Below are 27,363 nucleotides of genomic sequence, written 5' to 3' on the forward strand. Positions count from 1 at the left end.
CAGAACATATAAGACGCCAGTGTGGTTGTGTAGAATTGGCATAAGGGGGATGATTGTTGCCCCAGATGTGGTAGTGATGGGGCACATCTACTCCATATGATGTGGGAACTGGGTTTTGGAAGGAGGTACTGGAACTTGTAAAAAAGGTATATGATGTGCAAATCCCTGCCACTCCTATGGTTTGCATTCTGGGTTGGGTAGATGAAGTAACAGATGAAAGGGGACCTCGACTGGGCATTGCTCGTATGTTATATCAAGCGAGAAAACTGGTTGCGTATCACTGGATACAGGCTGCTCCTCCTACTAAACAGAAATTTATTACTAAAATGAACAGGATAATTAGGCTAGAGAAGGGGGTATATATTAAGAGAAAGGCTGAAAAGCGATTTGAGAAAATATGGGGGCCTTGGCTCGATTCGCCGAGACTCCCATGTGTGCACCTGCGCAGGGACCCGTTTAACACTTTATAAGACACGATATGGGAAACATGGTGTAATTATTGCAAACGGAAAATGGCTGTCATAAGCTTTATGGATGTGAATGTCATTGGAGGTCATAGATTTGGTCTGCTTTTGTATACAATGATAACCCCATCACATAATGTATGATGTATAATGTAAACTGTATGTTTGTTTTATGGTGTTTGTTGTAAACTGAAAAAACGTTTAATAAAAAAGAGTGGATTAAAAAAAAAAAAAAAAAGATTAGTCTTAGAAAACCTTTAGGACTGATCTCGTATTCGCTTCCTGGGTGTGAATGTGGGATTTATTCACAGCTACTCTAGGTGCATGTGTGTGTGGATCCCGCAGTTGAAGGGGAGCTAGTATAAGGCATTTTATTGTTTTCATTGCCCCCCGAGCCATATATAGCAGACTTTAGTGACTAGGAAGAGTATGAGTTCATGAATTGTGATGGTTAGGTCTGGTGGGAGGGATGTGTTAGGTGGAGGAGATTTTAAATCCCAGTTTGTCCATGTTAGAAAATGGAAAGAGAAGACGGAGGATATGGCCAATAGACACTCTCAAATTCTGTCCAGAAGAAAGGAGATATCTAGATTTATAGATCTGTCTCCTCAGCAGAGGAGAGGTATTGAAAGCCATAGGACTTAATGTGATGTCCTAATGTTCTTAATAAAACATTAAAAAGGGGATACAGAAAAAAGGGCAGCTGCAGGAAAGGGGACATTTTAAACATGGGACTGCAGTAAATGGTACATTATATTGGTTGGGGTTAGATATGGACTTTTTGCGGGGTACACAATTTTACCCGGCCCAGTCCCTGGTAAAAAAAAAAAATTGGGTGCAGACGGTCCCCAAATACAAAAAGGGAACACTGCCAATAAGGATCAAATAAAATGAGCAGCTTTAGTCTTCAGTTTATAGACTTGTATAATTGTGTTGGAGACATAATATGCTGCTCGTCTGTGATAGAAATTGTAATGGGTAAAGCATTTTTGCTGCCGGGTAAGCAGACACTGTGGGAGTGATGGAGGTCATCAAGCCGCTGTCTATACTGAAAACCTAGGCCCCAGCATAGAAATTATTTAGTCATGGGAGGAAGATTGCTTTCAGTAAGGACTGGATTTTGGCAAACCCATGGAGTTCCTGCACAATGTAATTGGAATACTTGAATGAAATAGACCGGTTTCTTTGTAATTAGACCTGCGGCCTATCGTAACAGAAAATGCATAAAAGGAAAATCCCAGCTATTGTTACCTTCATCTCCTTCTTCCCCTTGGAACTATCTTTTCATTATAGACAAATTGGGAAATTTGTAAACAAACCGTGTGTGTGTGTCTTAGAAGCTAAAGATGTTGTAGGTACTGTGACCAGTCACTTAGTGATGGTAGATGTGTCCTAGTAAGAAGTTCCTGAGGACCATTGTTCCTTGCGACATCTTCTATTACATCTCTGTGTATACCGCGATCACGGAAATATAGAGTTAAAAACGTTATGCAAAGTACCCTAGTGCGCTCGGGCTTCGTCAGGCGAGCGCCTCGGGGAGCCTGGTATTTTAATGTATGCCCCCCCCCATCCCGAGCGCATAGATAGGTGATTGGGGCGCTAATGCTACGGTGGTGTGCATACATTAAAATACTAGTCTTCCTGAGGCGCTCGGATTATGTAGCCTGAGCTCCCCAGGTTAATTTGCATACATTTTATAACTATATTTCCGCAATCGCACAATATATAGAGCTATAATAAAAGTAGTCCTGAGAAAACTCATGGTAGATGTCCATTAGCGCACCTCTTTATAAGCTGCCCAGACATGCTTTTCTTTTTTTTTTTAAGCCATCTGTCATTTTACTACAGATTCAGTTTTTATCTTTATGCAGATTAGCTCTTTAGTGCACCGGGGGTGGGACTGTTTCTGGGGCACCCATTTTTTTCTTTGTACCACTCATTTCTGGGATGAGTCCTTCTGTTAACGGTTTCTTTTGGTTGGAGGTGGACAACCTAGAAAAACATGTTTGACAAAGTAGAGCAGAGACCGGCACGAACCTGTTCACCGAAAAGTTTATTTGCATTAATATGAAAACAGAATTTTCTCAAATGAGAGATCGCAGGAAAAGTATTCCCGGAAAACTGGTAGTGTTTTACACTATGGTCGTTTTAAAGTAGGGGGTTTAGACACCCTTTCAAAGGGTTTGCCAATGAAAGAAAGTTCTCAAATTTTAATCCCCTAGTGATATTTACACAATAAATATAATTTTTACCCCCTCATTTTAAAATTTTATTCAGTTTTTATTGCTATTTTAGCAGTGTCTCAGTAATGGTCAGTGTAAAATAATGGAAACTTCATGTGCTATGAGATGCTGTGTGCTGACAATGTGCTTAGATTGTCAGGGTACAGGGTTCATCTACACTTATTTAGCTTCTGAACGTTCTACTAGTATCTGACACACAGAAAAAGAAATGAGACAGATCAGAGATGATGAGATGGATATTAAACAAAATGACACTCTCTCTCTGCTAACTCACCTATAACACACACAATCAGCTCTGCTATAAAGACCTTATCTGACTGTAACTTGTAGAGTGAGTCTCAAACACTTCCTGCCTGCAAGCAGCAGTAGGGGGGGGGGGGGAGAATCTGATCAAAGAATGAGAAGAATCTGATCAAAGTCCGAGCTTACTGTCTTGTCCACGGACAACCAAAATTGTATATACCAGGACTGATAGACAAGTTGGAATTCTGTCTGTGAAATGCTGTGATTTTGTTAACAGTGAATTAGAGAATGTATTACTTTGGTATCCTGACTATATTTAAGAATCTTGTCTTCCTGGAAATACCCCTTTTAAACTTGATGTAGACCTGTCATATTTTTGTCACTTTTTTGTTCTGTTGTTCTGCCTAAATTGTGGGATTGATGGATTTTATTAGTGTTTTTTTTTTCTGTTCCATAAATGTTACAAATCCACACTGAACCATTAGATGGTCATGTATAACTGTGCAAATTACAATTGATGTTTACGTGTGTGTCTGGTCACATTAAATATGGCATCATTAAATAGTTTGTACAGCTGCCAGCAGCCGCATCATCCAAGCGAGAATGAATTGCCGGTAGACTGAGTACTGTAGCCGTGTCCACCTGTTTTGTAGTGTAGTAGCTGTTTATGGCTATTTTCTTCCTAACGATGTGCAGGGAATGTGCAATTTTATGGATCCCTGACAACCAATCAGGTGTGTGCAGCCCGGGAGGTGGAAGTCCTCTCATTTTACCGCACAGCGATGTGTGACGTCTTCTACACTACTACATGAAACACTGGGGGACTCACTATCCACAAGGCTCTCCATTGTACACAATGGTCTGCAATGCAGAAGGATTAGATGGCTACCCATAGGTGACGGATGCAGAAGGTTGTCTGGAGGTTAAAAAATATGTCTGCTTTCTTCCAAAAAACAGCTCCTTTCCTGACCATGGGTAGTGCATGGTATTGCAACTAAGCTCCATTCATTTCTGTGCAGCTGTACTGCAATACCAGGACAAACAATGGTCAGGTGCAGCACAGTTTTTGGAAGAAAGCAGCCATGTCTTTTAAACTCTGCTTTAACTTGCCCCTTTAATCCCCTGCGAACCCTTTTGTCTTGCAGCAGTGATGTCATATACATCATTTATATTGTCCGTCACAGCAAGTCACTGGCCTCAGCAGTCCTCTACATATAAGAGTCACCGCTGAGGCCATTGATTTCCTGCAGCATTCATTTGAAACATTGTCATTATTCGACACCGCACTGGAAAATCTAGTGGAGAAATAATGTGTTATTCCTTTTTAACAAAAATTATTAATAACTGTATTCTTGCTATAACATCCGCACATTCTACTACCGATTGAGCTCACATGAAAAAATGTAAAAAATAGCTTAGCCAAAAACTACTACAGGACGTGGTTTCCGAATTAAGAGCTTTCCCCTTTAAATGGTACTCAACAGCACAGGGGTGCTGGCTCTGCAGAGACTGTAATTAACCTCTTCCATGCTGGGAGCCCGTGCAATAAATGGCATCGCAGCCCAGAGGCTCTCGCATAGTAAAGAGATTAAAGGATTTATCAAATTCAATTAGAACAAGACATGGGGACTGCATTATGTGCTCTGTGCTTGTGTATAACACAATGCAGCTCACGTTACACTATTTACTGACATGGACTATTTTGTGTAAGACGTATTATGATCTGTAAAATATTTGCAATACAAAACCTCCTTTTTATTTTTTTTTAAGCACAAGACAAACCATGTTTAATAGGTTGTACAAATATGTAGAGAAGGCGTCGCAGGTAAATCTGCTGCATCATACAATGTGTTCACATCCACAATCTCTCCCTGGAGTATTGGACTTTGCAGTCAGCTGGTAGAGAAAGATACCAATAGAGAGAGAATGGAGAATGTTTGTTTAAGATGGCGTTTTCGTCCGTCTGTCACCAGCCGCTGCACATTCACACTGGTTTCTAATGTGATGCTGCAGGAAGGGGAGGCAGGACGGTCTATGCAATGACATCACTAACATTGCTCGGGGAGTAAGTAGATTCAGCCAGAGAGAGGGAGAGGAATATAATGACGGGTTGCCATAGAAATGTACCTCTGAACAGCTGCTGATTTGTTCCTTGTACACAGGTTTTTACGTGCAAGATCCAGACTCTGCGTGATAAGCTGTGGAGCTTCCTGGTCCAGTCCTTTTATGCTGTGCGGCACACACAAGGCTGGAAATTGATGCGGCCAAGTGATCAGGAGCAAATACAAGCAGGTAGGTGGATGACTTTGTGCTATTTTTTTTTACAAATATTTGCATAATTCTCCATTTACGGGCAACATGCTTCCCAAATCGAGTCTATTATAATTATCTATCTCCCGATCAAAGTGATCTGCTTAAGCTTCGCCGCATCCGCTTGTCCCTTTGTAGATAGTGCTGCCTATAGATTATTATGTCAGGAACAAATGTCGCTCAAAATAAATCTCATCAGCAGAATCCTAAATCTGAAGCGTCAGCAATATGACCTATACTGCTCTATTGTCCAAAACCCCATTAATGTAAATTATGTCAGGGATGAGATGGCTACATGTCTAATTCTTTTATAGCAACAATATGATATGAATACAAGTTGATACATTGTAACAGAATGTAAAGAATCGCCACCCAGAAGAGAAATAAATCTGCACGTCCACTTCATGTATAATGCAAGCTCCACATATTATCTTTGTGCATGGTTTATGGAATTGGTTTATAATTGCTTCATCCATCAGCGCTCCCATGTTCTCACTTCCGCTCTCCAGTATGGATTTCCCAGAAGAAATCTTAGCCGCTTAATCCTCTGTAGTAGAAGCCACTCATGTGCCTGTACTGCGGTATAGACTGCTGCTGTGTCAGACGCCGTCATCACTGAGGTGAATCGCTTGCAGCACGATATTGTGTATTGGGGAAGACGGAAAAAAAATGGTGCATGATTTCCCAGAAGCTCTTGGCTCCTCTCCAGTGATATATAGTCGCTGGACATTTTGTTGAGATGTTAACAAATGCATAAATATGGCAAACCCGGCTGTCATGGCTTATTAACCGTGTCTTTTCTTTGCGTTCTAGTTGCCTTTGACAAAGGGGATGATAGAAGACTTGCAAAGAAACCCACGTTCACCAGCTCTCAGGTATGACAAACATCTGGATTGCTTATATATTCTGCGTGTATCTACTTTGAATGCTGCGGTGTCCACAAGTACAAGGGATTTCATCACCGCTGCACATTCTGGGTCTAAAAATCCAGTACATGTCATAAAATGGGTGAAAATTGTCAAATTCAATTCGCCTTACATTAATATTCAGGTGTGTTTTGACTACATTTGCCATATAAAATGAGTGTTTGTATCTGTAATGATGTGGCTGTTGAGCCTATGGGCTACCTATCTATTATGAAGGCATGATAATACAATGCAATACAACTGTGCTGTGTATCTGAGCATCAGTAATCCTAATCCTGCCGCTGCCTCCATCTAACTGGAAAAACAACAAATGACTCCATAGTCAGTGACTGAGACATTATAATTGCTGCATTTACTGACTTGGGGCCATTATTCCTTTTATTGCAAGGGCAAGCATAATATCTATATATAGTGCAGCACGGTCTCATGGCCTTTATGTGGGATTGATGTTTGTAGCCTGCTTGGCTGGAATGAATAGAAAATGCATTAGAAGTTTAGATGGTGAATGAACCGCATTCATTTTTAGATGCAAATTTTGGTGCAAATCTACCACTAAATCTGCATGTGATACTGCTGCCCTTAAACATAAAAGGCATATAAGATCCACAATACATACTTAATTGGCTATAAATGACCAACACGGCTGCTGAAGCTGGATGGCTAATTATAATCATGGACTTGGAGAAAGTTATGATGTCATTATTAATGGATGATGGGTTACATTATATTGTTTAAAGGCGTTGTCCACTTTCAGCTGATATTGTTTGTGTAATGAAAATTTGTACAATTTTCCAATATAATTTCTGTATCAATTCCTCACGGTTTTCTAGTTCTCTGCTTATTGTCTTCTATAGGAAGTTTCATTGTTTACTACCTGTGGATATAAACTGGTCTCTGGTCATGTGATGTCACACAGGTGCGCATCTTGTTATAACACACAGCTCTGATTACCCTCTATGATATAACGAGCCGTGCACCTGTGTGACATCACATTACTATTTTCTATCCAAAGGAAGTAAACACTAGGTTTCCTGTGTAATGACAGCAAGCAGAGATCTAGAAAACATTGAGAAATTTATAATGTATATTGAAAATTGTATAACTTTTCACTACACAAAATACCAGTTATATGCTGAAAATGGACAACCCCTTATGAGGGTTTTTTCCCACACACATCACCACTTTTATCTTACATCATAACTATATGAGCTATATAACTATATGGGAGCACTCCTAGTGTATGCCTATGATGGATACATTCCCTATATCCTCCCTCTAACAATGTGCCTGCTCCAGCTTTATCCAGGCTTCCAGGACAGTGAGAGGGAATGGAAAACATCATGGGCATAGACTGCCTTCCCATTTTCCTGCATTCCAGGTTAAGGGCCTGGGGCCATTTTATTGAAGGTATATCACAGGGAAAGCCTCTGTGATAAATGTCAGTGAATGGAAAGTTTACTCGCTGGACCACCCCCAAGGGCAAGCGACATCTGTCGCCTGTGGGAAAGTGATACTGTCTACTGTACACTGTAGGATAATATAGAAAAGTCCACTAGGTTATCGCCCTTTGTTTTTCTATAATTTAACAAACTCATATTTGGCCTCTGTCTCCCATTTGAAGTCTATGGACACGTTTTTATATTCTGTATGTCCAGCTTAAGTCCACTTGCACACTAGCGATGGGGGGAGAAATGCGACCATTGAGCGTCATTCCGAATGCTGATAACTAGAACTGAAATGTTCAGTTCAGTTCTAGTTCCTCAGTGTTTGGGCTGGACGCTCCTGTTCGCACGAGTTGTGAGTATGACATGAGTTTGGCGCATCACGATTGCTTGTGTGTAAGGGGTCTAAGTTTAGACAACACTGTTGATCTAAAAAAATATATATATATTGTGGGAATACATGTTTGTCATTGTTTATTTACCCTCACAGCAAAACCGATCTAGAAGTGTGAAGTTGGGAGAATCTCGGACAACGGAGAATAAGAGACAGTCAGACGGTGTTTTGTACGTTCATAGGAAGATGAAATCTGACTCTTTAGGCGCCTCTGGGCATAGCAACCACCTAACCAGGAGTTCTTCTGCAAAAGGAAAAGAGGAGGACCCAAAAGGAAAGGATATAAAGAAAGTTGTCACTAAAGGAGCAAAAGATGCAAAACCAACAGAAAAGGCAGCCGTGGCCAGACCAAAAATCAGTATAAAAACCAAATCTGAAAATGGCGACCTATCCAAGTCCGCTGAAACCAGTGCTTCCAAAGTAGATGCTGCCGGCACACCAAAACCTGCCTCTTCTGTAAGGACAGGGACGAGGCCCAAAGTGACAAATGGGAGCTCCAACCCACCAACAAAAGTGAAGTTACTGAAGAAGCCCGATAAAGACCCGGCTTCTCCAGTTAAAGGTTCTTTGCCGAGTGTCAAATCTATAAATTGCAATGGAGAACTTCCCACCTCCAGCTCATCCTCAGGAGAACATGTAGCGGAGGAACAACCAAACTCTGCAACAAGTTCTCCACCTGTCACTAAAACCTTAAGGAATGGTCTGGATTCTCCTAAAGACCAAGCAGCAGGTGAGTATATATCACCTTTTAGTCTTGACCTTGGTAAAGTCTGCCACGTGACAGACTTGGTAAGCATTAGCCTTAGGGTCAGTATAACAAATTATGTTCAGATCACTGCATTTTCATGCACAGGGATGATCTGAACACATCCACAGGCACCGTGTCCAGGCGGCTGCTGTTACTGTGCTGTATATGGGGCTAGGCGGCTGCTGTTACTGTGCTGTATATGGGGCTAGGCGGCTGCTGTTACTGTGCTGTATATGGGGCTAGGCGGCTGCTGTTACTGTGCTGTATATGGGGCTAGGCGGCTGCTGTTACTGTGCTGTATATGGGGCTAGGCGGCTGCTGTTACTGTGCTGTATATGGGACTAGGCGGCTGCTGTTACTGTGCTGTATATGGGTCCAGGCGGCTGCTGTTACTTTGCTGTATATGGGGCTAGGCGGCTGCTGTTACTGTGCTGTATATGGGGCTAGGCGGCTGCTGTTACTGTGCTGTATACGGGGCTAGGCGGCTGCTGTTACTGTGCTGTATATGGGGCTAGGCGGCTGCTGTTACTGTGCTGTATATGGGGCTAGGCGGCTGCTGTTACTGTGCTGTATATGGGGCTAGGCGGCTGCTGTTACTGTGCTGTATATGGGGCTAGGCGGCTGCTGTTACTGTGCTGTATATGGGGCTAGGCGGCTGCTGTTACTGTGCTGTATATGGGTCGTTGATCCACATGGGTTTTTTTTAACTTGTGCAAATTTGACAAAAACAATTGCTACAAAATCTGCCATAGAGAAAAATTGCATCCATTATAGTTACTTCATGTATTGTGAGCTGTGAATTCATCTAAAGTAATTGGTTAAATGAATATTCACAGACTGACATTTGGATCAAAGTCATCAAAGTTATATCACTAATAAGTTTGGGTCAGACACTTGGCCTCTGAAATTTAGAAATGGCTTCCTCTTCTCAGGTGACAAAGTACAGCTGCTGTGCAATGTATGGTTAGTAGGGGTCTAGTATAGCCCTTTACTTATGTTTCTTGGTGTATATTTGGAAAAAGAGATGCTTGCTGTTAAATGAAATCTGTGGTCTGATTCATACATTATAAAGCTGGGTCACTGACAGAATCTTCTTTGCACCCTGATGCAGGATTTGGCATTTTGTTAGTGTCTTTTTTTTTTCTAAAGATGAGCTGCAAGTGCTCTGAGGGGCATGTTATTGCCTGGGTTGTCAGAACCTGGAGGGGCTCTGGTGACGCACCCCAGAGCACTTGCAGCTCATTTTTAAAACCTGGTTATTTTAGGAAAAGAAGACAATAAAAAATCTCCAGATCCTGCATCAGGGAAAGTGAATTCAGTCAGTGATTCTGCTGTACAAAGTATGAACCAGATAGTTGGTAGTCCGAACTGTCTGTCCAACGCAGGTGCCTACATAAAGGGTGTCAGAGATTCTTGCTTGGGTCACCCGAGACATTAAAGTGATGAAAAAGTATCCCCTTGCTGGGATCTCCTGTGGAAGTACAGCATTGGGTCTTTAGGAAGAAAATTGTTCCACTCTTTTTCAAATTGCTTTCCTAGATAACCCCACTCTATTAAGAAGATTGCCTGGGGGGGGGATCGGTCTCAGAATTGGCTAAATGCTATAAAGAAGCTGTAGATAACGCACCTTCTGTGTCCACTCCAATGGACCCTAATTCCTGCTCAGCTCATTACACCCCTATTCTGATGGTTACTGGGTCACATGCCATAACCATTTTGGTAGTTTCCTAAGACTGTTTGCCTCACCAGCCTTTGTGTTTTCTATGGCAATGACATAACCGTAGATTCTTTATACGTGTTATGTAACAAAGTTGTGTGTCAGCTCATCACAGGTACAAAAGTGAGAAATGTTGAAGCCATTTATAGCTATAGAAGATAAAGGAAGTAAATCCTCCTAATGCATAGCTCCAGCAGTACCCATGCACACGGACAAACAATGGATCCACTGTCCGTTGATTATGGCCGTTGTGAGTGGAACAATGAAGGCAGAGAAGACTATCCAAGATGCAGATACGGGCAAGGATAGGACCTGCTCTGAGTTATGCAACTTGGACAGCCGGCTCTCTCACCAGGCTGGTGTGTATGATACCATAGAAATGGATTTATCTGTGTGATATCCGGACAAATGCAGTCCTGTCCCAAAGTTTGTGTGCATGAGGTCCAAGATTGAGGAAAAGTCCATTGCGCTGATCTTCTGCCCAGGTTTAGATTTGAAAATGGTGCCGTAAATAGTTTCTCTATGATTGTGCCAGGGAGAAACTTTCTGCTGGGTCCGTGGAGATCTGCCAATGCCAGGGTGGACTGTTTTCAAAGGGATTATCTTTTGAAGACATATAATCATTACTTTGGGAAACAAATCTGTTTAGATCTTGTAAATCAATGCTCCTTTTAATGAATGCACTGGTTGTGATGGCTCCCTTGATGCCTTTCTATTTTTACCTTGTCTGTTTTAAACCAGGTACCCTTACTCATTAAAATTATGCTACCAGAGCCCCTCAGTGCTGTTGCAATGAGAAGAACATGTCTCCCCCTGCTTTTGACCTCCTCCCTCTTTCCGTGTAATCTAGCAGCAGCAGGACGGTAGACCTGCTCTGCTCATTGTAACAGCCCATGAAGCTGCAGCACTGATGGATTCTGGAAACATTATAAAAGTTGATTTTAGAAGGAAGAGGCCATTTATAACAAATATAAGAAGATTGTCACAGTGCTTGGGTCTATAAGCAAATGTACCTGATTTTGATGGTAGATTTCCTTTAAAGAGTAACTGTAAAGGTTTTTTTCCACAAATCAATAGCTCTTGGGATGTAAAACTTTGCCTATTATCTTTGTTATCTTCAGTAGTTTCTTTGCTGTCCACTTCAGATAACCACAGCTGCAGTGGCTGTTTCCTCACCACGTGCTGATAAGCCCTATTAGTCTGTAGCTTCTTGGTCGGTTTCATGGGAGGGGAAGAGCTGCTGCTCCCTGCTTACAGAGGAGGAGGTCATGTGACAGTGAATGTAGCAGAGCTAGATGTGTGAATGCAGATGTCTCCTGCACAGCATAGTGAGGTACAAGATCTCCCTGTTCCCTATCATTCCCTCGATCCCATTCTGTGATTCTACAGAACTTTCTCTGTCTCTCTCTGTACCTCATGCTGCTCCCTCCCCCACCTTTTCATCGGCAGTATCATGTACTAATGATTTTTACCACCTATTACATGTTCCATGCTCCTCCATGTGATGGAAGCTGCACTGTGCAGTGTTAAGTGGATTTACTTGTGGGAGACTAAATGGATTTAATGCTAAATTACATTGAGAACACAAGGCAGCATGGGATCTATGGGCAAGCTAACTGGGCCTCAGCTTGAGGGCATAGACTGACAGATATTAGTTTCTGCCCACTTCACCTCTGGTTAGAGATTTTTGTCAAACACTTTCAGATCAGAAAATGCCATAACTTTGGAAAGAAAAGGAGGAGCAGCACAAAGCAGGCATCATTCTGTTTGTTTTCAGAGGGGGAATCACATATAATAATTTGGTAAAATCACTATAGCTTTACAGTTACACTTTGAATAAAAAGGAAAGGCACTGGCAAAAGGAGGACACTGCAACAGATATTGTTAATAAAGTATATTATAAAGTTACTACTTTTGCCTCCACTATTGATTTATGCAAATGTGTTTAAAGTTTTAGTTTTGCTTTTAATTAAGCAACAAAGTTTAAAAAAAAAACACAGCCAATGGCTTAATATACTATTCAACCCTATCAAACCTGCTCACCCCTCAACTTGCCATATGGAGCATTCTCTATCATTTTCCCCATACATGGTATGGTGGCATGTCTACTGGTTACCATACTGCGGCCGGTAACTGGGGACTTATATCTGCAGTTGGATATATACGTCCCCACAATGTGCGTGTGAAGGAAGCCTAAGATTGTACGGTTAGTTCGACACAGGACTTCCTGTGATTTATCTGCATGCTCCTCCAAGCACTGATGAAGCTGTTGTGATGGAGGGGTCGTGTGCACGACCCCCTCCAGGACACAGGAAATACCTAGGCCTGTGACCAGGACAAGGGGGCATCCTCTACGCTTAGAGGAGAGGCGATTTTACCATCAACATAGACAAAGGTTCTTTACTGTAAGAGCAGTGAGACTATGGAACTCTCTGCCACATGAGGTTGTTATGGCGGACTCTATGTACATGTTCAAGAGAGGCCTGGATGCCTTTCTGGAGAGAAAAAATATCACGGGTTATGGGGATAAAACATTTATTTAATTCTTAATGGTTGGACTTGATGGACTTGCGTCTTTTTCCAGCCTTATATACTATGATTCTATGATGATACTATGAAATCCTGAGTCTGCTCCCTACAGGAGAAAGAGCGGAACAAAAGCAAGTAGAAGCTTTCCTTAATGAAGTACATTACAGAGTTTATACTATCAACTGCTCTAGTCATTTCTTGATTTGGATTAATCTAATTCATAAGGTTTAGGTAAAGAACGTTGCCTCATGGTTTCTTCTCAAGCAGTGGTTTAACCCCATAGCGCAATAAGACGTACCCTTACGTCTTACTGCGCATGGGGGAGTATGAAGAGGGCTCACAGGCTGAGCCCTCTTCATACTCACCGGGCATTAGCTTCATAATGAAGCAAACGCCCGTCGCTAACACCCGCGATCGGTGCTTGCACCGATCGCGGGTGTTAACCCTTTGATTGCCGCCGGCAAAGCTGCCGGCGGCATTAAAGAGCCGGCGGCGCATGGGCGCCGCCATCTTGGCTCCGATCGTCACTCCCCGTGACGTCACCGGGGAGCGGCGATCCGTTGCCATGACAGCCTGGGATCACACAAAGATCCCAGGCTGTCATGATCGAGGCTATCTATTATAATGTGCGATCTGCACATTATAATAGATGGTATGCAAAATCCCCATATACTGCCATACTGTAGTATGGCAGTATATGGTAGGATCAATCAGACAACCTAGGGTTAAAGTACCCTAGGGAGTCTGTAAAATAGTAAAAAAAATAAATAAAAAAAAGTAAAAAAAAAAAAATTATATTAAAAAAACATAAAAATTCAAATCACCCCCCTTTCCCTAGAACTGATATAAATATAAATAAACAGTAAAAATCATAAACACAATAGGTATCGCCGTGTCCGAAAATGCCCGATCTATCAAAATATAATAACCGTTTTTCACTGCGTTAAACCCCGTAGCGGAAAATAGCGCCCGAAGTCGCAAATGGCATTTTTTTGCCATTTTGAAAAATAGAAAAAATTCTATAAAAAGTGATCAAAATGTCGAACAGTCCTAAAAATAGAAGCATTGAAAACGTCATCAGAAGTCGCAAAAAATGACACCACCCACAGCTCCATACACTAAAGTATGAAAAAGTTATTAGCGCAAGAACACGGCAAAATGAAGAATTTTTTTTCTGTACAGGAGGTTTTAATTTTTGTAAATGTATGAAAACATTATAAAACCTATACAAATTTGGTATCCCCGTGATCGTATTGACCCAATGAATGAAATAGACATGTCATTTGGGGTGCACAGTGAAAGCTGTAAAAACCAAGCCCACAAGAAATGGCGCAAATGTGTTTTTTCATCATTTTCACTGCATTTAGAATTTTTTTCCCGCTTCCCAGTACACGGCATGGAATATTTAATACCATCACTACGAAGTGCAATTTGTTACGCAGAAAATAAGCCATCACACAGCTCTGTACATGGAAAAATAAAAAAGTTATAGATTTTTGAAGGTGGGGAGTGAAAAATAAAACCGCAAAAACGAAAAAGGGCCTGGTCCTTAAGGGGTTAAGGTCCCTATTGCCTGTACAGGCTGTGTAGATAATGATCAGGGACAGACAGACAATGGTACACTTTTGCTGCCCACTTTCCATGTACAGAAGCAATCATTACTGCTGTATAGGAATAAACTGTTCATCCCCGTTCCGGATGCCTTTGTAGCCCCTTTATATAGAACAATGTGCTCATGCTTACCTGGTGCAGAACATTTTTGGTCAGAGGGAAATTTTTGGATGCTATATGTTACTCATTTCTGTTCATCATGAGAACAAAGCAACAACAAAACTTTCTAATTTTCTCAGTATCACTTGTCTCCCCAAACAGGCACAAAATCAAAGTCTACTGTTAAGATTTCCAATGGGACGGTAGCAAAACGCAAGACTGTTGAAGGAGAGAGTAAGGATTCGGGCAGGTAAGTTTTACATTTCAAATTATATACGATGATACAACTGAACACGGCCAGAATATTCTTCATGGTGCCTCTTTTTCTAAACTAACTTGGGAAAAGTTTGGGATAAAGATACGTGTTTGTTTTATTTAATGGGCCATCATTGCAGCCCTCAGCAGAATATTCGTTCAACTGATTTAGCTCGTCAGATGGGACCTCATCGCTCTCACTGACCTTAAAATTTGAGTGTGGCCAATCACTTTTTGGCAGAAGATTAAAGCGTAACTGTAAAGTTACTGACAAAAAATAGTTTTAGCACAGCTGGAGAGAGACTTTGTATCATGCTTCTAGCTTCTTCCTATTCTGACATATAAAATCTTCTTATTTCTAATAAAATCATATTCAGCTATTCCTGAAGTGGACAGCATTTCCTGGGTGTGACATCAGCTAAGGGCAGTGAGGCCAGAGCTTTGAGGGCATTCACGTGAATCACGGGCATGTTTGTAATTGGACTGCCTGTAACATGTAATGAGTCACATGCTTTTGAGATCACTTCAGGTCTTATTTTCTTGCACTGATCTCCTACAGCCTCTTCCAACAAGCCTCCTCTCTTCTCCAGCCGTCCTATACGGTTCCCCATGATTAACAGAAAGCATGACAAAAGGGGAGCCAAGGTAAAGCCCTGCTATCAGTTAAAAACTAATTAGAGTAAATTAGGGAATTGCTTATTTTTGCTTAGTGCACAGTTAGGCAAAAAATGTTATACTTTACAGTTGTACTTTTAACTTTAAAAACTAGTACAATTCCTGCATGAAAAACATTTTGTTTGTTTTGGGGATTTTTTTTTTTTTTTTCAGATCATGTTACTATTTTCTGTCAGCTTTCTTAAAATAAACATAGCAAATTGTGCATTGTAGTTTCTTTCATTCTCCGTTTTTGCAGCTCATCAACGAAAAAGTCTGCTGATGGAGGCAATGATTCAGGACTTCAGAAAAAGAAGGGAATCAAACTCAGCACTTGTACTGCTCAGCGACCAAAAAGTGCCCCCGCTGCTCTGTTGAAAAAGCCAGGTATATCTTCGATACAAAAGTGGGCAACAAATTTTTATTTTACTATTTTGCAATGTTGATAAGCGGGGCCTTGTTGTATCATATATATCTGTGAAGCTCATAGTCCCCGGCCCTGTGTGTTCTCTGAATGAGCCGATCTCTTTATTAGTCCATCAACAATGTACATGAGTTAGATAGAATACAGTAGACTTTGTTAATACTATTAAGTCAATGATTATTCTAGTATAAAGGGAACCAGCAATATGGACCAAACATGTAAAGGCCAAAAAGATAGGTTTGGGAAGAAAAATCTTCCCTTAATAACCTTCTTCGAATACCCTAATACGGCAGATTGTAAAGAAACTAGAAAATTAAAAAAAAATAGAAAAGGGAAGAAAAGGATGCATGCACAATATATCAGTGATGGGGAACCTTTCAGAGACCGAGTGCCCAAACTACAACCAAAATCCACTTATTTACCATGAAGTGCCAACATGGCATTTCAAGCTGTAACTTATTGCTACCTGTTCTTCAACATCATTCAATGGTATTGGCTCTCCTAAGGCCACCAATAGAGTTGAAAGAAGGTGGGAAAATAAGTTCAGACCATCATTGTAGGTTCTCTCCAGGAAGAATGGTGGGTCCAGCAGGAGGACCTCCAAAGACAATGCAGTTCTGTCAACACCTTCTCATTTTTCCCACCGTTTCAAATCAAGTGTCCCTTTAAAATAGCGCTGCGTGCAGCATCCCTTAAGTTGCTTGGGACTGCAGGAAGATTATGTGGATTTTGTCCTGTTTGGTGAAATTGGGGCGATGCTTTGGTTGCGTTTTCATTGCGTTTTGAAACCTATTACAACAGCTGAGGAGGGATGAATTGCCTAATTACATTACTGTTAACATTTACCAAACACATCATAAAAGCGATGTTAATGCATGCGCATGTTTTTGGAAGAAAGCAACCGAGTTTTCATCTTCTGGACTAGATTTTTAGCTTGTAGCAAACCAATATGTCCTTACGCTACAAGTTCCAGAACTATCACAGATCTCACTGCTACTCACAGCATCTTGTAAGTGTTTGCTGTTGCTAGTTCCAGGATAACTTCTACTGCCAAAGTGATCTATAATGCTCTGAATTTCTGAGCTACTGACGATTATTACCCTACCTGCGGCCTTGTGTGATTAGTGGACCCCAGGGCTGTGCGGTTGGTTTGGATCTCGCATCAATATCCAGTATGTTGTTGTAAGCTCAGGTCAGAGGCATTGGGGTCAGACTGAGAAATTTCATGTTGAGCCGGCTGACTATGTTCAATAAATGAATTTATCCTTTATGAACTGTATAGTGCGCCTTTTCAGGTTGTCTTGTGTAAAACTGTATTTGGAGATTTGAGAAGAATTCTACACGTATACTGTAAAATTGCAGATGTGAACAATGCTTTCTGTTACAGAATTATTTATTATTAATATATTATCTAAACTAAAGGTTACAGAGTAATGCAACATTTTTATGAATAGATACACATTATAGTGCATTCATCCTTTATCTGACATATTTTACATATTAATCTTTTTTGTTATCTTTCCAGGAGATGGCTCTAATATGCCTAAATCTGTCTCTTCCAAGCCACCTGAGGCTAAGCAAGACACAAAGTCAGTAACTCAGTCTCCCTCTGCAGACAGGCATGCACCACCAAATAAAAAGACGACAAAAAACATTGCTCCGTCTGCAAGCAAAACGCAGTCGAATGTGTCAAGTAATAAACATGGAGGCAGTAAAACCTTAACTCAGAATTGCAAAGAGCCCAAAGCTAAAGTACAAAGTACTGTGAAAACATCCATTGTAAACCATAAGCCGGGTCAGAAGAGCGCTCTTAGTGCTGGAAGAAATAACCACAGCCAGTCGGCTCAGTGTACTGAGAAAACCCCTCCTAAACCAGATGCAGGTGAGGGCCTCATATCTTTCGTAAATGAAGGCAAACAAGCTGCCAAATGTCAGCTTGTAGAAGGATCAGACCATCCTGCAGATCGGCCATTATCTGCACATGAGTGTTGTCATGATATTTCAATGAGCAATCAAGACTCTATGATACAGAAGCCTAATTTAGAGCACTGCCACTGCCAAGAAACTAATCCTCCAGCATCTGCTCTTCCTCACAGATCTAATTCAGAAGAAGATTTGACAGAAGTAATAAATGAAACAAAGGCGGTAAATGTTGACGGCACAGGGTCAGGTGATGCGCTCTCTGTGAACGTTTCCAGCGAACAGAAGTCAGACTGTAAAAATATCTGTGACTCAGAGAACTCAAAATGTGCTGACAGCTCGAGCGAAAGCGAGTTGTGTTCTGTAAAAGAAGTTGAAAAAGTTCCAAAACAAAAAGAGCAAGAAAATATGGCATTTCTGGAATTTTCTCAGAACTCTAGCTCTCATATGCCAAGATATAACAATACAGAATCATGTGTACAGAGTCAGCATCGTACACTTAATAGCACTGAACATTATGTGAACTGTTCATCCCAAGTTCAGATATCTGGGTATCGGAGAGATCTCATTGCAGAGGTCACTGATAACCATGAGAACTCTGATATGCACTACATAGGGCAATGGAACAATCACTCAAGCATGTTACATGAGCGTGAGAGTCCAGAATCTGAGAGTGGCAGTGCTAGTACATCATCTGATGACATCAAGCCACGGTCTGAAGACTATGATGCCGGTGGCTCCCAAGATGATGATGGCTCAAATGAGAGAGGAATCTCCAAGTGCAGCACAATGCGTTGTCACGATTTTCTTGGGCGAAGTAGTAGTGATACCAGTACTCCCGAAGAACTGAAGGGTTATGATGGTAGTTTAAGAATTGATGTCAAAATGAAAAAAGACAGCACAGAGCTATTCCGCGTCAACTCTACTAGTGATGACGAAGGGCCGAGAAGAAGACCTGAACCATGGCTGCAGAGGGATGGGCCAAGACATGGTGTAAACCACCCAGCTGTTTGCAGCAGTGTCCAGTTTTCTCAGGAGATTGAACACCTATCTTCATCAGCCGATGAGACTGAAGATGAGCGGTCAGAGGCAGAAAACGCGGCTGTGCAAGGCCCCCCTGATGCTGCTGTACAGCCTTTTCAAGGCATCATCAATTTAGCCTTTGATGATATGGCTGAACTCGACGGTGAAAATCAAAGGGGACCCGGCAGTAAACCATTTATGCGGTCTGTCCTCCTCTCCGTAGATGAGTGTGAAGAACTTGGATCAGATGAGGGAGATGCACGGAACACTGGATCTCTAACTCCTTCTGATGTGTTTGAGAAGAACACAAAAGTTGGTTCCTCAAAAAAAGAAGGCAGGCAGAGAGAAAATGCCAACAAGCACACCTCTACGCCTGCAAACCATGATGTCCTGGAAGAAAATGCAGTCAGTGGACAAGAAACTGCAGATCTCACGGCATGTAAGGGTTTCTCCAAACCAATGGAAAGTGAACTTAAATCGCAGGCACGGCCTTGCCATTTAGATCTGTACACAGAAATGCCCGCTGATGCACAAAGGTTTTGCTGTACAAAAACATCAAATGCTTGTAAGAGTCAAATTCTAGACTACCAAGACAGAGACAACCATGCACCTTCCACTGAAAGCTCCAACACTGCTTTATCTGCAGGTAATGAACATTAACCGATAGAGCTGTTATTTATTTTGTTTCCCAATTCTATAACTATATAATAAGATCATTACAGATCATTTATATATCATTTTGAATATATTAAGATTAACAGGACCATGTACATTACTTGAACAAATACATTCACCTTGTACAGGGACTTGTAAATGTTTTCATTAACTTTCTCCTAAACTGAGGACGTCTTGCTAGATCACAGATAATGGGGAATCACTGGTTTCCTTTCACAGTCATGTTAGGTTGATGTTCAACCGATCCTTAAAAGGGTTCTACTAAGTTGGCGAGTTATCCCCTATACACTAGATAGGGGATAACAAGCTGAATGTGAGAGTCTGACTGCTTGGAACTCCACCAAACACAAGAATTGACCCCAGCAATCCAGAGAATGGTGGTTTCTCTTTAACTAATGGACGTAGCGTCAGGTCGAGAATGTGTCCTGCTGCTCCCGGACACAGGTGCCTGTGATACCCGAGTGCTGTGCACAGCAATTTTTGACACTTCCATAATATTTAATGGAACAAGGACGCAATTTCAACTTTATGCTCCACCCATGAGAACAGGACCTCGGGGTTGTGCTCAGTGGGTGTCCAATAAGTTGGACCCTCTTTTATTAGCTTGTTATTCCCTATTCTTATATAACTTTTAAGGCTTCTTAAACTTGCAGATATATTGTCCTAAACAAGTGTCCATTAACACAATAGGAACGTGTGTGACACTCGATTTGCTTTCATTTTCACTCGGTGGGGATCTAAACAAACTAGGATTTGTTCATTCCCTTCGTCTGATAAGCTTCCCATATGAACATGGACAATGTAATTCTCAATTTATCTGTGTTCAGAACCGTGCAATTGCATTAACACCCTTTTTTGCTGGCACATTTACTCTGGGCATTTAGTAAGGTTTTCTCGGCTGATCATCAGCTGGTGTACAGGGCTCATAGTTTGGAGATTTTGATTTTTATATACATCTGTATATAATATATGTAAATGAATGGACTTATTTCATTTGTGTAGTTCTATTTGACATTGATTTACTGGTCAGTGTTCTAAATGTCAATAAGTGCCACCGCTCAAATATATTTTTTCATTCTACCTGATCCATGTGTTGGCAAGTACTGGTACCAGCACCAAGCTAGACTAACCTGGCATCCATGGCAATGTGTTTACAACCTGTCCATTGTCCTTATACCCTTCCCTATCTTGAAATGATATCAGGACTGTATTCAGGACTGTTTTTAATATTTTTTGTATTTATTTCAGAACATGTACTGTACATGAAAGGTCTGCTGGGCCATAAGAGGAACAGCAAACAAACTAAATTAGACATTTTAGTACCCCCCCCCCATTTCCAATATGGGGTGGGCTGGAGTGGAACAATGGCATACATAAAGCAAATAAATAGCTAATTTCTAGCTGTTGATAACGTAAAACATTGCATTGTAAAACATTACAGTAAAACCCAATAGATGGAGAACCAGGAAATGAGAGATCAGGGACTGTGAGTTCTACTAGACCTGGGTGACTGCTTCATGCTGCTTACTACAAGGCCCCTTGCACATAAACTTATGCTCACCCAGACATGAAGCCCAGTGCAGGAGGGGGCCATGATGTGGCCATAATTGTGCAGCTGTATCAACGCCCCCCATCCGTTTGTCTGCATGGGGCCTAAAAAGGGTCCCAAAACACCAATGGTAGTATATTTATGGGAAAACCAAGCCGTTTAAATGGTCATATCTACGGTAATTGCCTTCTCCTCATTTTAGGACGCATGCACGCTCAGCCAAGTGTGTATAAGCTGTGGTGGGTTGTCAGAAGCAGTCAACAACCTTTTTAAAAGGGATTTTTTTAGGCTCAGAATATTGATGTTCTATCCAAATAGTTAAAAGAACTATTCCCCATCGTATATTCCTCATGGTAGATTCCATGTCCTTGCAGCAGCTGCATTCCGTTTTTTTACTTTTTATGGGATGCAGCTGCTGTGTAAATAAAATGTAATGCTTAAATATGCTATTTAATTTGCAAAACTGGAGATGTGGAGTAGCCTCAGACAGCTCCGGGTGCAAAGGCTACTCCATGGGCTGTAGCGGGTAGAAGCGGGTCTGTAGTGGCTACTGGGGGCGTGGAGTAGCCCTTGCACCCGGAACTGTCTGAGGCTACTACACATCCCCAACTAGTTTTTCGCCTGAACAAGTGAAAAACAGTAGGCAGCTGCTGCCCGGACGTCTCCCGGATGCCATGGGGTGGCAGTTTTTGAACTTTTACGATCTTAGACTGGTGAAAGGGTTCTCCAGGGCTATGAAAACCCTCCCTGGAGCCAGGGTGGTAAAAAAAAAAAAAAAAAAAAAAGAATGCATACTCACCCCGCTCTGGGTCCCGTCCTATGTACTCCACTGTTTCTGGTGCTGGACCCTCTGCATGGCTGGAAGTTTCCAGGGGAGGGGTCAGTGAACTCAATTTATCCAATGAGTGGCACAGGAAGTCCCCTCCATTTTCCAGGGAACTTCATTTCCTGCATTGTCCCCTGCTCTGAGGAGGCCACTCATTGGCTAAAGTGGATCCCTTGAACCCCTGGAACTCCCATCCAGACAAAGGCCTGAAATCTGGAAGTACAAAGTCCACGCAGTCACCTTTGTCTATGAGCGATGTATGAGGCAGTCTCTGATCTTTTGCTGCTATGAATCTGTGAGGAAATAATTTCAGAATTTATTACTTTATGTATGACATTGTCCTTAATACTTTGCTCATATTATTTGAATATTATAAATATAATTTCATTCTTTTTCTTTACTTACTTTTTACCTCATTTGAATTATTCATATATATAATTATACATTGGAAGCAGCTTAGTCATCACATATTACCATCTGGCTTTGTTCTTTAGTCAAAGCTGTTTTAATTCCCCGCTATAACTCTCTTTGAATGGGTCTTTAACCCCTTAAGGACGCAGCCATTTTGTAGGTTAAGGCTCAGCCCGATTTTTTGGATTCTGACTTGCGTCTCTTTATACGGTTATAACTTTTGAACACTGTTACTTATCAAAGCGATTCTGAGATTGTTTTTTCCCCACATGTTGTACTTCATTTTAGTGGTAAATTTTGGCAGATAAGTTTTGCATTTATTTACAAAAAAAAAGAAAATATGATAAATTTTTGGAAAAATTTGCCATTTTCGAAATTCAAAATCATTGCGTTTTCAGGCAGATCGATTTACCACCTAAATAAGTTGCTGAATAACATTTCCCATTTGTCTACTTTACATTTTCATAATTTCTGAAATGTCTGGATAATTTATTTTGATGTCACGCGGCTTGCAAATAGAATATCGCTTTTCCGGATTTTCAGAATTGACTATTTTGGGGATAAATACAGTTTGGAATGAAATTTTACATATTTAGCATCAAAACCCCCTATATAACCAACCCATTTTCAAATCTGCACCCCTCAAGCTATCAGAAACAGCTTTTACGAAGATTGTTAACCCCTTGAGATCTTCATAGTAATTGAATCAAAATGGAGGTGAAATTTAGAATGGTCATATTGTTCCCTTATACGTTCATTTAGCCCTAAAATTTACACATTTCCAAAAGATAAAAAGAGAAAACCCACCATACAATTTGTTCTGCAATTTCTCCTGAGTACAAAGACCCCCCACATGTGGACATTACTTGTGTTATGGGGGCACAGCGAGGCGCAGGAGGGAAGGAGCACCCTGCAGCTGCCAGGATTTTAGTTTCCTCATTGGCCCCTTTTGAAGGCTATAAAATTTTCGCTTTTTCGTTATTGGGGCCATGTGATGCCATTTTTTTTGCGGGATGAGATGCTTTTTCCAATGTTACCATTTTGGGGTTTGTATCACCTATTGTTGAAAATTTAGGAACGTTTTTTGAGGACAGGAGTAGAAAAGCATCAATTCTGTACTGGATTTTTTACTTCTTTTTTTTTTGGTGTTCACCGTATAGACTAATAATCATGTTATCTTTATTCTATGGGTCGATACGATTACGGGGATACCAGACATGAATATATTTTCTTACGTTTTACTAAATTTGTCAAATAAAACCCTAATGTGGGGAAAAATCTATCATTTATGTATTGCCGTCTTCCAAGTGGCATAACTTTGTTACTTTTTTGGCTACGGAGCTGGTTGATGGCTTGTTTTTTGCGGGACATGTTGTACTTTGCACCAGTATCATGTCGCAGTACATATGGTTTTTTGATCACATTTTATAGCATTTTTTGTGGGATTGAAAAGGTAAAAATCATAATTTTTGGAGGGTTTATAACAGTTTTTTTTTACGGCGTTTATCGTGCGGGTTCAATAATGATTTACTTTTATTCTACGGGTTGTTACGGACGCGGTGATACTATATATGTGGGGTTTGTGTTATGATTTAGACTTTTTTTTGAGTTATATGTCTCTTTATATGTTTTGGGGGTTTGGGGCATTTTTAGTGATTTATGACTTTATTTTTTTATTGAATAACTTTTTTTTTTTACTTTTTCACTTTTATACCATGGGACATGAAGAAGCAATCATCTGATTGCTTCTTCATGATAATATTCTGCAATACTGATGTATTGCAGAGTATTATCAGTGTCAGCCTATACACTTGCATAGGCTGGCACTGTGCCAGTAAGATGACGTCACAGACGCCATCTTACTGGCAATTCTTGCAGGTAACTCTGGGGTCCAGATCGGACCCCAGAGTTACTATAGCAACGATCGGCGCACCCCGAAAACGGTTCGGGGGGGCCGATCGTGGGGGAAAGATCCCCCAGATACATGTTAGATGCCGCGGTCGCGCTGACCGCGGCATTTAACGGGTTAAGCACCCGCGATCGGAGACAACTCCGATCGCGGGTGTTACACTGGGGTGCCGGCTATCAGTCACAGCCGGCACCCCGTGTTTCCCGATGCCGGTTCGGCTCAGATCTTGAGCTGAACCGGCATCAGCTCAGCGTCCGATATATCGGACGCTGAGCGCTAAGTCACTGCGCTCAGCGTCCGATATATCGGACGCTGAGCGTTAAGAGGTTAAATTGCTGGAAGTGGAAAATGCAGATTAAGTGTTGTTTTGTTTAGTTTTTGATTTAAATTTAATTAAAGACTTGGTAATAGGCAGAATTATCTGGGCAGTATTTATATTCACAATGAAGCCCATTACACACGAGTGATTTTGGTCTGACAAACTCTCTCCTTGTGCTTGTGGGACTTACTGGACCGAGCCTAGGGTCGCTGAACTGAACTCAGTATGTCCCTTCTGTTCAGTGATTCTAGGTCCAGTCCAGTAAATACTGCAAGTGCATGGAGTGAGTTTATCAGACCAGACGGCCTTGACTTTCTATAGATGTATCTTGGGTTGTTCACACCTTCCCTTTGCCAATAAGTTGGCATAAAGAGAAATTGCCACATTAAATACATTGTCCGATTTGCAGGCTGCATGTTATAGAGCAGGAGGAACAAGTTGATTTATAGTTTTAATAGTTATAATGGTCGCATGGAGCGATCCAGTGCTGCATACCACTCCTTACACAGGGAAAAAGATAGGACCTGTCCTATCTTTCCCTGTATTACGGCCCATATGGCAAGCATTGCTATGGAGAGGGGAAGGGTCACCTTGATGTATGCAGACATATGTCAGTGTAAATGCAGCCTTATCCTGTTAGTTTGCTGTTCACCGCTTGGAGACGCAGGCAGGCTGACCCGTGGCAACATGGTTCTGGACTTCCTGTGACGTCCTGCTGGTTCTCGTCGAATGGAGGGGGTTCTGAAGTCATTACTGTCTGCATGCCCCCTCGGTCATGAGGTCAAGGACGTCCGCTTCAGCCCCCAACCACTAATGTGGGAGTGGCCTTTCTACTTAGGGGTCAGTAAATTGCGGCTCCTGGCAGCAAACGGCAAACTTTATCAGGGTAATACAGGTGACCCTATTAAGATCCTATACTTACCCTGTTAAAGTTTGTTATTTTTCCCCACAGGAGTAAACATTTATCAGCTTAGCTCCTTTTGCTCTGTAACAGGCTGCCTACAGAAAGGACAGACACATAAGAGGAGGAAAACTGGGTCAAAAAAGGGTGAACAAGCACAACTACTTTCTGTCAAGTATTTAGTCTGTGTCCAAAATTCTGCACCATGCTTTAAATTGGTTTTAAAGACTTGTTGCTTTGTGTTTTACAACATCTAGCTGCCTGGAGATTTGGGGCAGGCAGATTCTGATGATCACATACCCAATAATGGTGCTGGCTTTGATCACCCTTATTTATTGTTACTGCTGTTCCCAGTAGTGGATGTGTCCATGGTTTATATATGGACAGAACCACAGTATAGGGTTGTAATGTTATGTATTGCTTTGTCTTTTCTCCAATAACCCATTTTCTGTATCAGAAATATGCTTGCTAGGGTTATATCGCTGTTTCTTGTTAACTTCTAAACAGTAGCTTTTTTTAAGAAAAAAAATTGCTGTCTAGAATTATCTGTTTGTGAAATGTCTCTGTACCTTGCTGTCTTAATTGATCGTATGTTCGTCTTCAGTGATGATGGGTAAAAGAGCATAACTATTTTACAATGTGCAGTATTATGAATTATTTCAGGGCACATAGATGATATTGACTCAATGGCACAAACCTGCATGTATGACCATCGTCCTCCAAAGTCCCTTTCTCCCATATATGAGATGGATCCCGTGGACGGCATTGAGCAGAGGCTGAAGACTGAAGCTAGAATAATGGATATTGAGTTTGAAGATCAGCAGTTTGTAGAGAGGGACTGGACACTGCTGAGACAGCTGCTAGCTGATCACGGATCAGATGTTGATATCATAAACTCGGTCCCTGAGGATCTCAGTCTAGCGCAGTATCTAATCAATCAGACGTTGCTCTTAGCTAGAGAAAATTCCAAATCTCAGGGCAAGCCATGGGGCGATCTATCATCTCCGTTTGAGGACTCTACAAGTGTCACAGTGACTAGCTTCTCTCCTGACGAGTGCTCCTCCCCGCACGGAGAATGGACAATCCTCGAATTAGAAACCCATCACTAAAATAGCTATTTTTGCTTTTTCTCTTTTTTTTTTTTTTCTCGTACCATCTTCACCGGGATTTGTTACTAAACACTGTTCCAAGACATTAAGCCTTGCATTGATTTATATTCAACAGTTTCTATAGACGTCGGCGACCCTAAGTATACCAGGTTGCTTGTACAGACCCCTAACCAATATCCAACATGGCTGCTTTCTTTTCCGACACTGACAGCTACACGTTATTATACGAAGAGAATATTTATGATATACAATATATACAAAAATTATACTACATCGGCACAGACTGAACTGATGTGCTCTCCGCTTCAAGCGTCTGGAACGACATACTCATTCCCGTATATTTATAATGAAGATAGCTGAGCAAAATAATGCAAGTTGTGCCAAGGAGCACCGTTTTATTAGTTTGTTTTGCCTTGTTTGCTTGAAGAAGACATGGGCATGTCCGAGGTTTGTTTTCGTGGTACTTGGTAATAAAACATTTTGTCTTGGAAGAAGTCTGATTTAGCATGAATGCTCTGTATTAATCACTGAGTATATTTGCTTACCGATTGCATTTAATAGGCCAAAATGTAAATAAAACCAAAAGGAATGACCTAAAAATTATTTCTTAGATGTGTGTAAACGTAAATTATAATTGAGAAAAATTAAAACCTTTTTCTGAA

At 41.3% G+C, this 27,363-nt stretch overlaps 1 protein-coding gene across 1 annotated transcript in view; it reads left to right on the plus strand.

Annotated features, from left to right (window-relative positions):
* The window catches only part of BTBD8 (BTB domain containing 8), a 46,011-nt gene extending 18,648 nt beyond the window's left edge, over positions 1-27,363 (plus strand). The window contains exons 12-18 of the mRNA XM_072129146.1: positions 5,113-5,242; positions 6,074-6,135; positions 8,119-8,752; positions 14,889-14,976; positions 15,895-16,022; positions 17,585-19,648; positions 26,256-27,363. Of these exons, the coding sequence (XP_071985247.1) occupies positions 5,113-5,242; positions 6,074-6,135; positions 8,119-8,752; positions 14,889-14,976; positions 15,895-16,022; positions 17,585-19,648; positions 26,256-26,701 (3,552 nt within the window). The 3' untranslated portion in view covers positions 26,702-27,363. The remainder of the gene's footprint in view (positions 1-5,112; positions 5,243-6,073; positions 6,136-8,118; positions 8,753-14,888; positions 14,977-15,894; positions 16,023-17,584; positions 19,649-26,255) is intronic.

This window comes from Engystomops pustulosus, chromosome 10 (genome assembly GCF_040894005.1).
Source record: "Engystomops pustulosus chromosome 10, aEngPut4.maternal, whole genome shotgun sequence".
NCBI lineage: Eukaryota > Metazoa > Chordata > Amphibia > Anura > Leptodactylidae > Engystomops > Engystomops pustulosus.